Genomic DNA, 12,978 nt, shown 5'->3' on the forward strand with positions numbered 1-12,978 from the left:
CCAGTGACTGCAACCCATTTGTTCTGTCTGTAATAGACTTTATTACTTTTTCTCTCTCATTAGGAAGTCCTACCCCAACCACTCATGAAATAGTCACAGTGGGTGATCCTTTACTGTCCTCTGGACTTCGAAGCATTGGCTCCCGGCGTCACAGTACTTCTTCTTTGTCTCCCCAGCGGTCTAAACTCCGCATAATGTCTCCAATGAGAACTGGGAGTGCTTACTCCAGGAATAGCGTTTCCTCAGCCTCCACTGGAGGGACTGCTGCAGATCATGAGTCAAGTGCCAAAGCAGCTGATCATGTCTTAGGGCCACTGAATTCACATACTCATTTAGGGCAAAATACTCCCACCTCTTCAAATTTGCAAAGGACAGTGGTCACTGTGGGCACGAAAACCAGTCATTTGGATGGCTCTTCACCTTCGGAAGTGAAGCATTCCAGTGCTTCCGACTTGGCATACAAGAGCTCCTCCTTGAAGGGGGAGAAGACCAAAGTGCCGAGTTCCAAGAACTCAGAGGGATCTGCACACAGCGTGGCTTACCCTGGCATTCCGAAACTGGCCCCGCAGGTTCATAACATAACGTCTGGAGAAATAAATGTTAGTAAAATGGGCACTTTTGCCGAACTCTCTTCAGTGCCATTTTCTTCTAAGGAGACCCTCCCCTTCCCACCACTCCATTTGCGAGGGCAGAGGAACGATCGAGACCAACGTACAGATTCTCACCAGTCAGCAAAGCCCCCTCCTGATGAAGATGCTGAAGTCAAAACCTTGAAGCTGTCTGGAGTGAGCAACAGGTCATCCATTACCAATGAACACGTGGGATCTAGCTCCAGAGATAGGAGACAGAAAGGGAAAAAATCTTGTAAAGAAACTTTCAAAGAAAAGCATTCCAGTAAATCTTTTTTGGAACCTGGTCAGGTGACAACTGGTGAGGAAGGAAACCTAAAGCCAGAGTTCGCTGATGAAGTTTTGACTCCTGAGTTCATGGGGCAACGACCATGTAATAATCTTCCTTCTGATAAGATTGGGGACAAAGTCCATTCTATTCCAGGAGTCCCCAAAGCTCCATCCACGCAAGCAGAAGGATCTGCCAAGGAATTGCAGACACCTCGGAAACGCACAGTCAAAGTAACACTGACACCTCTTAAAATGGAGAGTGAGAGTCAGTCCAAGAACACCCTGAAAGAAGGTAGTCCTGTTTCCCCTTTGCAAATGGAGTCAGCATCTCCAACAGAACCAGTTGCAGCCTCTGAAAGTCCAGGGCATGGTCCAGTGGCCCAGCCAAGCCCCAATAATACCTCATCCCAGGATTCTCAAAGTAACAACTATCAGAATCTTCCAGTACAGGACAGAAACCTCATGCTTCCAGATGGTCCCAAGCCTCAGGAGGATGGCTCCTTCAAGAGGAGGTATCCCCGTCGCAGTGCCCGGGCACGTTCTAACATGTTCTTCGGGCTCACTCCACTCTACGGAGTAAGATCCTACGGTGAAGAAGACATTCCATTTTATAGCAGCTCAACTGGGAAGAAGCGAGGCAAGAGATCGGCTGAAGGGCAGGTGGACGGGGCTGACGACCTGAGCACTTCCGATGAAGACGATTTATACTATTACAATTTCACCAGGACAGTGATTTCTTCCAGTGTAGAGGAACGGCTGGCATCCCATAATTTATTTCGGGAGGAGGAACAGTGTGATCTTCCCAAAATCTCCCAGTTGGACGGTGTCGATGACGGGACGGAGAGCGATACGAGCATCACAGCCACAACGAGGAAAAGCAGCCAGATTCCAAAAAGAAACAGCAAGGAAAACGGAACAGAGAACCTGAAGATGGACCGGCCTGAAGACGCTAGTGAGAAAGAGCACGTCATTAAGAGCCCTGTGGGCCACAAAAATGAGCCGAAGATGGATAACTGCCACTCTGTAAGCAGAGTGAAAACACAGGGACAGGACTCCTTGGAAGCTCAGCTCAGCTCACTGGAGTCAAGCCGCAGAGTCCACACAAGCACCCCCTCGGACAAAAATCTGCTGGACACCTATAACACCGAGCTCCTGAAATCCGATTCTGACAATAACAACAGCGATGACTGTGGGAACATCCTGCCCTCAGACATCATGGACTTTGTACTGAAGAATACTCCGTCCATGCAGGCTTTGGGTGAGAGCCCAGAGTCCTCGTCATCAGAACTCCTGAATCTTGGTGAAGGTCTGGGTCTTGATAGTAATCGCGAAAAAGACATGGGTCTCTTTGAAGTGTTTTCTCAGCAGTTGCCAACAGCAGAACCCGTGGACAGTAGTGTCTCTTCCTCCATCTCAGCAGAGGAACAGTTTGAGCTGCCGCTAGAGCTCCCGTCAGATCTCTCTGTCCTGACCACCCGGAGTCCCACTGTCCCTAGCCAGAACCCCAGTAGGCTAGCTGTCATCTCAGACTCAGGAGAGAAGAGAGTAACCATCACAGAAAAATCTGTGGCTTCCTCTGAAGGTGACTCTGCCCTGCTGAGTCCAGGAGTAGATCCCACCCCTGAAGGCCACATGACTCCTGATCACTTTATCCAAGGACATATGGATGCCGACCACATCTCCAGCCCTCCTTGCGGTTCAGTGGAGCAAGGTCATGGCAACAATCAGGATTTAACTAGAAACAGTAGCACCCCTGGCCTTCAGGTACCTGTTTCCCCTACTGTTCCTATCCAGAACCAGAAATACGTGCCCAACTCTACCGATAGTCCCGGCCCATCTCAGATTTCTAATGCTGCTGTCCAGACCACTCCACCCCACCTGAAACCAGCCACTGAGAAGCTCATTGTTGTTAACCAGAACATGCAGCCACTTTATGTTCTCCAAACTCTTCCAAATGGAGTGACCCAAAAAATCCAGTTGACCTCTTCTGTTAGTTCTGCACCCAGTGTGATGGAGACAAATACTTCAGTATTGGGGCCCATGGGAAGTGGTCTCACCCTAACCACAGGACTGAATCCAAGCTTGCCAGCTTCTCAGTCTTTGTTCCCTCCTGCTAGCAAAGGATTGCTCCCCATGCCTCATCACCAGCACTTACATTCCTTCCCTGCAGCTACTCAAAGTAGCTTCCCACCTAACATCAGCAGTCCTCCTTCAGGCCTACTTATTGGGGTTCAGCCTCCTCCAGATCCCCAACTTTTGGTTTCAGAAGCCAGCCAGAGGACAGACCTCAGTACCACAGTAGCCACTCCATCCTCTGGACTCAAGAAAAGACCCATATCTCGTCTACAGACCCGAAAGAATAAAAAACTTGCTCCCTCTAGTACCCCTTCAAACATTGCCCCTTCCGATGTGGTTTCCAACATGACACTGATTAACTTCACTCCCTCCCAGCTTCCAAATCATCCCAATCTGTTAGATTTGGGGTCACTTAACACTTCATCTCACCGAACTGTCCCCAACATCATAAAAAGGTCTAAATCTGGCATCATGTATTTTGAACAGGCACCCCTGTTACCACAGAGTGTGGGAGGAACGGCTGCCTCAGCGGCGGGCACGTCCACCATAAGCCAGGACACTGGCCACCCCACCTCAGGGCCTGTGTCTGGCTTAGCATCCGGTTCCTCCGTCTTGAACGTTGTATCCATGCAAACTACAACCGCCCCCACAAGTAGCGCGTCCGTTCCAGGCCATGTCGCGTTAACCAACCCGAGGTTGCTCGGTACCCCGGATATTGGCTCCATAAGCAACCTTTTAATCAAAACCAGCCAGCAGAGCCTGGGGATTCAGGACCAGCCTGTGGCTCTCCCACCAAGTTCAGGAATGTTTCCACAACTGGGGACATCACAGCCTCCCTCTACTGCTGCAATGACAGCAGCGTCTAGCATCCGTGTGCTCCCCTCTACTCAAACCACAGGCATAACAGCTGCCTCACCCTCTGGGGAAGCGGAAGAGCCCTATCAGCTTCAGCATGTGAACCAGCTCCTTGCCAGCAAAACTGGGATTCTCTCTGCCCAGCGGGATCTTGATTCCGCTCCAGGGACCCAGGGATCCAGCTTTACCCAGACAGTAGATGCTCCTAATAGTGTGGGGCTAGAGCAGAACAAGGCTTTATCCTCAGCTATGCAAGCCAGCTCCGCCTCTCCTGGGGGCTCGCCATCCTCCGGACAGCAGTCAGCAGGTCCCTCAGTGCCGGGTCCCACTAAACCCAAACCAAAAATCAAAAGGATTCAGCTGCCTCTGGACAAAGGGAGTGGCAAGAAGCACAAAGTTTCCCACTCACGGACCAGTTCTTCTGAAGCACACATTCCAGACCAAGAAGCCAACACGACACCGCTGACCTCAGGCACAGGGTGAGAGATCTGGGCGTTGGCTGGGCTGGGGCTGTGGGGTTCGTGCTCTGGATTAGAGGCTGGGGAAGTGGTGGTCTTCTGGTAGGGACGCTCTTCTGTCCAAGCTGCACTACTCAGGAGTTTTCTGGGTTTTGACTTGGGTTTTTTTCTTCCCTCACAGTGGTGATTTACAGAGTAGAATTTAGTTCCGTCCATGGGCAGTTTGTCCCTTGGATAGAGCCACATCTCTCATTACTCTTCATTCTGACCTAAAACAGGGCCGCTGTTTGCTCCTGTTTCTTTTTTGCTGAGTGTTAGATACTAAGGGATGATTATTCCTGCCTGGAGGGCAAAACCACCTATTGTGGGTCCTCCTCGTGTCCTTTTTTTTGGAAACATTATCATTAAAATATAACATACATAAAGTGCACGAGTGAGTTTTGTACCTAGATGTGCTCTGGTGTAGCCGCCATTCAGATCAAGATACAAAGCAAGTGTTCCCGAAGGCTCCTGGTGCCCTTTCTTAGCACCCCCTTGAGGTAACCACTGTCTAACCTGTGTCACCAGAGCACATACGTTTGATCAGATCCTGTTAGTGTTGTTCCTTTAGACTGACCTCCATGGTCCGTGCATATTTACTGGTGTTTTCCTTGAAAAGATACGAATGATTCTGTTCCAGGACTCCAGGAGCAGAGGCTGAGCAGCAGGATACAGCCAGCGTGGAGCAGGCATCACAGAAGGAGTGCGGGCAGCCTGCAGGGTAGGTACAAAGCTTAGTTCCCTTAGAGTCAGCCCTCAGTTCTGTCCACCTCATTTAGAAAATAGCTCTTCCTGATTAGTATTGATTTTTGTTGCCAAAGGTTTTTTTTTTTTTTTAATGGAATTAATACATGGTTATAAAAAAAAAGTATCGAATTATTTAAATAATGGATAATGGCTCCGTGTTCATTGTGCCTGCTCTCTTCCCAGTTTATTCCTTAGAAGTAATCACTGCTTGTAATTTGTTTTCGTTCATGCAGACATTTGTGCTTATACAGGTACACATGGGTGTATGTATGAATATGTATATACCTTTTTTACATAAAAATGAATTCTGCTGTACATACTGTTCTGTGCTTGTTTTTTTCACATATTATATTGTATTGTGTACATATTTCTGTGCCAGTATGTATGGTTGCCCTTCATTTTTTAATGGTTGCCCTTCATTTTTTTAATGGCTGCCCCCAGTTCTATTGTGTCAAGCTGGAGTAATTTATTTAACTAGTGCCCTATTGATCTGCCTCTGGATTGTTTACAAGATTTATTTAATTGTAAAAAGTGAATATTGGTGTGGTTTACTGGTTCATGCAGCTTACTTTTGTTTCTAATTAAACCAGTTAACTCATTGAAGTAACTCCAGAACTGTTTCTAACAAGTGTCCTTTTATTTTTTCCTAATACTTAAGGGTGTGAGAAGAATTTCAAGGACACAGTCTACAACTCCAAAAGCAGAACCTTAATGTCAGTGTTTGGGAAAGAACCTCACAAAAGATAGTTGATGTTATATGCCATACAGTAGAGCGGTGGTGGTGGTGGTCATTCAACAGTTTGCACACAAAGCATCCTGTGGTTCACGCCTAGCAGTTGTCTTGTATAACGGATACAGCCGTATGGCAGGTTATGGGCACTTTTCATCTCTGAAGTAAAGAAGTTGCTGGTATCACATCTCACATTTGGTTTTCTTTTCATTTAGGCAAGTGGCTGTTCCTCCTGAGATTCAGACAGCACAAAATCCAGCAAATGAACAAGAAAGTTCAGGTATGTGGGTGGATTAACAGATTAGAATTTCAAAGCCAAAAGTACTATAAAAATCACCTATGTTACCTACTGATTTTCTAGATTAAAAAAAAAAAAATCAAAGCTCTAAAGAAGTTAAATGATTGGCCAGAGTTGAAGACTGAACCTCAGAGCATCTGTTTCCTGGTTCAGTGTTCTTCCACTACACACTCTGTGATCGTCTGTCAACTAAAGGACACAAGACTAAAACCTAGAAATACTCTCCTGCTCTATTTGCTGTAACAGCAGTGTGACTTCAACAGCTAGTGATAACTTGCCTTCATCCCTTAGTTGTCACTGATGAAAACCAAGAACCATTTTTATTGTATAATATAGCCAGGGTTAGGTTCTGACACCAGACACACCTGTCATCTGTCCCATGAATCTGATTAGTAAACAGCTGGTCGTTTCAAAACTAGGGAGCTCTGAATATAAGGCTTTATCCACTTCCGTCGAAGGGATCCCAGAAGAAAACCAGGCAGAGAAAATTTTTAGACATAAGATTTGGAATGCAGTCAGGTTCTGCTGATTTGCTGATTCCTTGGAAGGGTTGATACATCTTTCTGTAAGAAGGCGCCTTGGCAGGTGGTGGCTGATGGTGCAGACTCTGGAGCCAGATGGGTTGAAATCCCAGCTTTACCGTGTGTTAGCTACAGGAACGTGGGCTGCTTAACCTCTCTCTGCTTCAGTTTTCTCACCTTTAGAATGTAGATGATAGTAACACCTACGTCATTGGATTGTTGTGAGGTGTATCTGAGTTAATATGCAGGGAGTTCCTAGAAATGTGCCTCATACATAGTGACCCGTACATATTAACCAGTGTTTTTTAGCTTTGACCCTATTGAGGACAAGTACTTACTGAAAAACTGTCAGATTGTCATACTAGAAACTACTGCAGAGACAGTAAAACTTCATGTAAAAAAAAAATTCTAGCTTTTGTTGGTTTCTAGCTATGACCTCAGGCAAGCCGCTCCTCCTCTTTGAGCCTTGGGCTTGTTGTCTGGGAGCGGGGTGGGATGTTGTCAGGCCTGGAGATAATGTACCTGAAGTACTCTGTAAGTGTTGGCTGTTGCAACTACTTTGGCCCCATCTCTTTTCTCCTGCACAGAACCTAAGACAGCAGAAGAAGAAGAAAGTAATTTCAGCTCTCCACTGATGCTTTGGCTCCAGCAGGAACAGAAGCGAAAGGAAAGCATTGCTGAGAAAAAGCCCAAGAAAGGACTTGTTTTTGAAATTTCCAGTGACGATGGCTTTCAGATCTGTGCGGAAAGTATTGAAGGTGAGTAGGTAAAATTAGGTCGGCCCAGCAGCGCAGGCTCTCTTCAGCTCGAGCTGCACTTTGTCTACATTAGCACCATTTACGTGTGCAGTTCTGTGCTAGGCGTTAGGGATGATCTTGGAAGCACTGTATATTTAACATGTCCTTAAGGAGTTAGTGTTATTAGTCCATAACTTGGGTGAAAATCTAATAATACACATTGTGTTTTTAAGATTGCACACACCTTAGCAGAGCACAGGAGACCTCTGCTCATCTCCCCAATCACAGCCACTTTCCTGAGCACCTTCACTGCCATTCTCTCTCATTCCTGTGCCTCCCTCTGCCTGGAGTGTTCTTTTCTGCCTTCCTTCACCTGCTGAACTCCAGCTCATCGTTCAAGAATCAGCTCTACAAAGGGGGCCAGCCACCCCCTAGGGCTCTGCGTGCCTTGAGGGGCACTGCCCTTGCTAGGAAGCCGCCAGGGGGCAGCACAGTGCCAGCTTCTGCCCAGAGCCCCCCACAGAGCCCTGCTCCTTCTTGCAAATAAATAATAAACCCAAGGAAACAAACCGCTCATCAGCTCTGGCAGGCTTGTCGGCCCCAGGGCAAGCTCAAGACACTTGCCCTGTCCGTGGGGGGGGCTTGCCTCCCATCTCCCAAGATCTTCCCACCCCTCTGCCTCTGCAGGGCCTGCTGCAGGGATCTCTGCTCCCAGCCACCTCCGGCAGACAACCTGCCCTCTCCTAACCCCCTTATTAAAGCCTTGGGATCCAACAAATGTGTATCAGTTTAGAAAGTCTTCCCTGACCTTTTAAGGCAGATAAGCGCTCCCTCCTTTCTGCTTCTTTTAGAATCTTAAATGTTTCCCTCTCATAGCTTTAAATTTGTTTTGTAAATGTTCGTTTACTTTTATGTCTTATTGAATAGAGAACTTCCCATAAGGGCTAGAATTTAATTTTTTTGTTCATCTTTGTGTCCTAAGCTCAGAGGTAGGTGTTCATTAGCCATTGAAGAACCAGGTAGGTGTTCTCTAGGCAGTAAGTACTAGAGGAGTTTGAAGGGAGAAGGAATTAACACCAGACATTCACATTTGGAACTCAGACTATCATCAAGGGAAGTGAGTGCTTTGGGGATTCAGGGGTCATTTCAGAAGGCAGACTCTCCCCTCTGCTTCTGTATCCTTTGCACAGAGGAGCACTGCTGGGTAGTGACCTTCCGGCTTCTCTCTTAGGCACTGAACTGATTTAAACTAGGAAAACAACAAAACGCTGTTCTAGCAGGGGGTATTTTCATGCCATTGGTATTAAGAGGTGTTTGACTGAATATTTTATTTCCTCACAGATGCCTGGAAGTCACTGACAGACAAAGTCCAGGAAGCTCGGTCAAATGCCCGCTTAAAGCAGCTCTCGTTTGCAGGTAATGCTGCCGTGGGCGTTTTACTCCTGTCTCAGGATATTCTGGTAACTTGTGGGTCTAGGCTACAGTATTGATTCTACCAAAAAAAAAAAAAAAATGAACTTTCTTTTTTTTAAAAAAGCATTTTTCATACCATTACTGAGATACAATCCTTATCCTGCACAGTTTACCCACGTAAAGCATACAAATCTTTGGCTTTTAGTATATTCACAGAGTTGTGCAGACCATCACTACTGTGTAATTCCAGAACATTTTCATCATCCCTGAAAGAAACCCCCCATATCCACCAGCAGTCATTCCCCAGCCCCAGCCCCTGGCAGCCATCAATATGCTTTCTGTCTTTCTAAATGTGTCTGTTTTGTACGTTTGCTATAAATGGAATCATAAAACATGTGGCCTTTTGTGACTGGCTTCCTTCATTTCACATAATGCTTTCAAGATTTCTCTCTGCTAGAACATTGCCTCAGTACTTCATTCCTTTTCTCTTTTACAGATGAATTTTGTGTGTGTAGTGAAATACACCTAACATAAAATTTGCTATTTTAATTATTTTTAAGTATACAATTCAATGGTGTTAAATACATTCACATTGCGCAGCCATCGCCACTGTTCATCCCCATAACTTTTCGTTTTGTAAAACTGAAATTCTATCCATTCAGCAGTAACTGTCCATCCTCCCCCTCCCTCAGCTTCTGGTAACCACCCTCATGCTTTTTATCTTTATGACTTAACTACTGTAAGTGGAATCCTACAGTGCTTGTTTGACTTAGCATAACATCAAGTTCATCCATGCTGTAGCGATTGGAGAACTGCCTTCCTTTTTAAGGCTGAATAATATACTATTGTATGTATATATCATATTTATTCTTACTCATTGATCCGTCACTTAGGTTGCTTCCACAGTTTCACTGTTGTGAGTAATTCTGCTATGAACATGGGTGTACAGATACCACTTCAAGATTTTGCTTTCGATTTTGGGGGGTGTATACCCAGAAGTGGAATTGCTGGATCCTATAGTAATTTTATTTTCAATTTTTTAAGGAACTGCAGTACTGTTTTCTACAACAGCTATACCGTTTCACAGTTCCACCAGTGGTGCACAAGAGTTCTGATTTCTCCACATCCTCACCAACACTTGTTATTTTCTGGGTTTTGGTTTTTTTTTATAATAGCCATCCTAATGGATATAGGGTGTATCTCGTAGTTTTGATTTACATTTCTGATGATTCAGGGTGTTGAGCATCTTTTCATGTGCTTGCTGTTCCTTTATATATCTTCTTTGGAGAAATGTCTGTTCAAGTCCTTTGTCTGTTTTTTAATCAGGCTGTTTGTTTTGTTGTTGTTGAATTTTAGAAGTTTTACATATTCTGGATATTAATCCCTTATCAGATAGGATTTGCAAATACTTTCTCTCATTCTGTGGGCTGCCTCCTTTTTATTGTGTAGATGGTGTCTTTTTTGTTTTTTGTTTTTGATTGGTGAGGGAGATATTTGGGGGGTAGAGGGATGCAAGAAAATATGGTTCACAGGACCTGCTCTGTCCAGCTGTGGTGGTCATTAAGTGAACTTGTGACTAAATTTGTTTATGGCCTTTCCCAGGAGTCACTCTGAACCAATTACTGATAGTTAAGTGTAAGACTCTGCTCCTGGAGGAAATCAGCATCCTGAGTTCAGTGTTCTCAGCCTCAAATTGAGTAGCCCAGCTCTTTCTGCCAACGGGACAAAGATCCCTTTGATTTACCCGTCTTTTACTGCCCTGTGGAATGGTGGTTAGAAACCATGAGCTCTGGAGGCAGAGACTGGGTTCAAACACCGTTTCCACTCTTTTGCTATCAGTTTTATATTGGGTGCAAGCTAATTTACTTCTCCAAGTCTCAGTCTGCTTGTGTGGGAATATTAATGCAACCTTCAGTATTTGTTGTGAGGATTAATTAAAATAATGAACTTGGTGTTATGGCAGCTATTTATTTTTATATAGCTGTTTACATTTATTTATTTAACCTAATATACCTAATATGGCAAATTAAGACCATTATCCTGGCTGAAGGGATTTGAGATAGAATTCAGAGAAATCATAAAATACCAACATTTTTTAGTGTCTTTTGATGCACAAAATTTTTTAATCGTCATGAAGTCCAGTTTGTCTTTGTTTTTTCTTTTGTTTCCTGTGCCTTTGACATCATACCTAGAAAACCATTGCCAAGTCCAGTGTCAGTGAAGCTTCTGTCCTGTGCTTTCTTTTAAGAGTTTTATAGTTTTAGGTCTTACATTTAGGTCTTTAATCTATTTTGAGTTAATTCTTATATATGGTGTTAGATAAGGATCCAGCTTCCTTCTTTTGCATGTGATATGCAGTTTTTCCAGAACCTTTGTTGGCAAGACTGTTCTTTCCCCATTGGATGGTCTTATCACTCCTGTCAAAAATCATTTGATCAAATATGCAAGGGCTTATTACAGGACTCTGCTCGGTCCCATTGGTCTATATGTCTGTCTTTATACCAGTACCACACACACTGTTAAGATTATTGTAGCTTTGTAGTAAGTTTTAAAATCAGGAGTTGTGTGGCCCTTTCTCAAGATTTTTTAGCCAGTTCAGGATCCCTTGCAATTTTATACAAATTTAAGGATGTGCTTTTCTATTTCTGCCATAAAGGTCATTTTTTCTTAATGTGGGTACTGGGGCTTGAACCCATGACCTCCTGCATGTTGAGCATGTGCCCTACCACTGAGCCACATCCACCCACCCCCAAAAAAGGTCATTTTTGATTTTGGTAGGGAATGCATTGAATCTGTAGATCACCTTGGGTAGTATTGACAGTTTTAAGTCTTCCAATCCATGAACATGAAATGTATTTCCACTTAGTTAAGTCTGCTTTAATTTCTTTCAGCCGTGTTTTATAGTTTTTATGGTACAAGTCTTTCACCTCCTTGATTAAGTTATTCTTAAGTATTTTATTCTTTCTGATGCTATTATAAATGGAATTGTTTTTGTGATTTCCTTTTCAGATTGTTCATGGTTCGTGTATAGAAATGTAGCTAATTGTTGTGTATTACTTTGTATCCTCCTGCTTTGCTGAATTCATTTATTCCAGTGGCTTTTTTGTGGTATCTTTATGGTTTTCTACCTGTAAGATCACATCATCTGCAAAGAGAGATGATCTTACTGCTTCCTTTCCAGTTTGGGTGCCTTCTACTTCTTTTTTTTCACTCAAGTGTTCTGGCTAGAACTTCCAGGACTATGTTGACTAGAAGTGGTGAAAGCAGGCATCCTTGCTTTGTTTATGGTCTTAGAGAAAAACTTTGTCTTTCATCATTGTGTTTTATTCACTGTGGGTTTTTCACATATGGCTTTTATTAGTATTTCATTCCTTTTACTGCCAAATAATATTCTGCTGTATGGATATACCACTTGTTTACCTATTCGTCAGCTGATGGATTTTTGGTTTTTTTCCACCTTCAGATGTGATGGTATGCTATGAATATTTATGTACAAGTTTTTGTGCGGATATGGTTTCATTTCTCTTGGGAATATATCTGGGCATGGAATTGCTGGGTCATACATACGGTGACTCTGTGTTTAACTTTTTGAGGAGCTGCCAGATTGTTTTTCCAATGTGGCATCATCATTTTACATTTCCACCAGCAGTGTATGGTTCCAGTATCCACCTCCTTGTCAACACTTGTTATTGTCTGTCTTTTTGACCATAGACATCTCAGTGAGTATGAAATGGTATCTCATTGTGGTTTTGTTATACCTCCTTCTTAAAGTTAAAATAGCTTCTCAGTAGTATTGGATTTCAAGTTAAATTTAGTAGTGTAAAAACTTGTTAATACAGTTTTTTCAAGCACACATTAAAGACTTTAATTAACCTAAGGTAGAAACCTTCCATTGACTCTGGTTTTTCCATATCTATCTGCCTCTCTGACAGCTTCCTTTCAGATTGGTCCTGGGAAGGGAAGTGAATGAGTACTTAGAGGAATTTAATTTTATAGTGCTTTTGTTTTTGTTTTAAGAAGGAAGGGAGGGTATATTTGAAAATATTAACATTTATTTATTATAAGTGTCAGGTACAGATGTAGCTGTTTTAGCAGCCTGTGTGCCTTTTCTTTATTTTAAACTTTTCAGAATTTTTTTAATTAAAAAAAGAGCAAAGGACACAAGAGGCATTTTATCCTCCACAATCTGCAAACAGCCAATAACA

The 12,978-nt window shown here is 43.7% G+C and overlaps 1 protein-coding gene across 6 annotated transcripts in view; it reads left to right on the forward strand.

The window, feature by feature from the left end:
* KMT2A (lysine methyltransferase 2A) overlaps positions 1–12,978 on the forward strand; it is a 71,859-nt gene that overhangs the window by 49,286 nt on the left and 9,595 nt on the right. For 5 of the 6 annotated variants that reach the window (XM_064482096.1, XM_064482097.1, XM_064482098.1 and 2 more), the window contains 5 exons: positions 64–4,309; positions 4,968–5,048; positions 6,020–6,084; positions 7,211–7,381; positions 8,702–8,776. In XM_064482096.1, the coding sequence (XP_064338166.1) occupies positions 64–4,309; positions 4,968–5,048; positions 6,020–6,084; positions 7,211–7,381; positions 8,702–8,776 (4,638 nt within the window). Of the gene's footprint in view, positions 1–63; positions 4,310–4,967; positions 5,049–5,732; positions 5,788–6,019; positions 6,085–7,210; positions 7,382–8,701; positions 8,777–12,978 lie in introns of those variants that run through there. The other variant, XM_064482100.1, reaches the window with a different exon arrangement.

Source organism: Camelus dromedarius, chromosome 34 (genome assembly GCF_036321535.1).
Source record: "Camelus dromedarius isolate mCamDro1 chromosome 34, mCamDro1.pat, whole genome shotgun sequence".
NCBI classification, from domain to species: Eukaryota; Metazoa; Chordata; class Mammalia; order Artiodactyla; family Camelidae; genus Camelus; species Camelus dromedarius.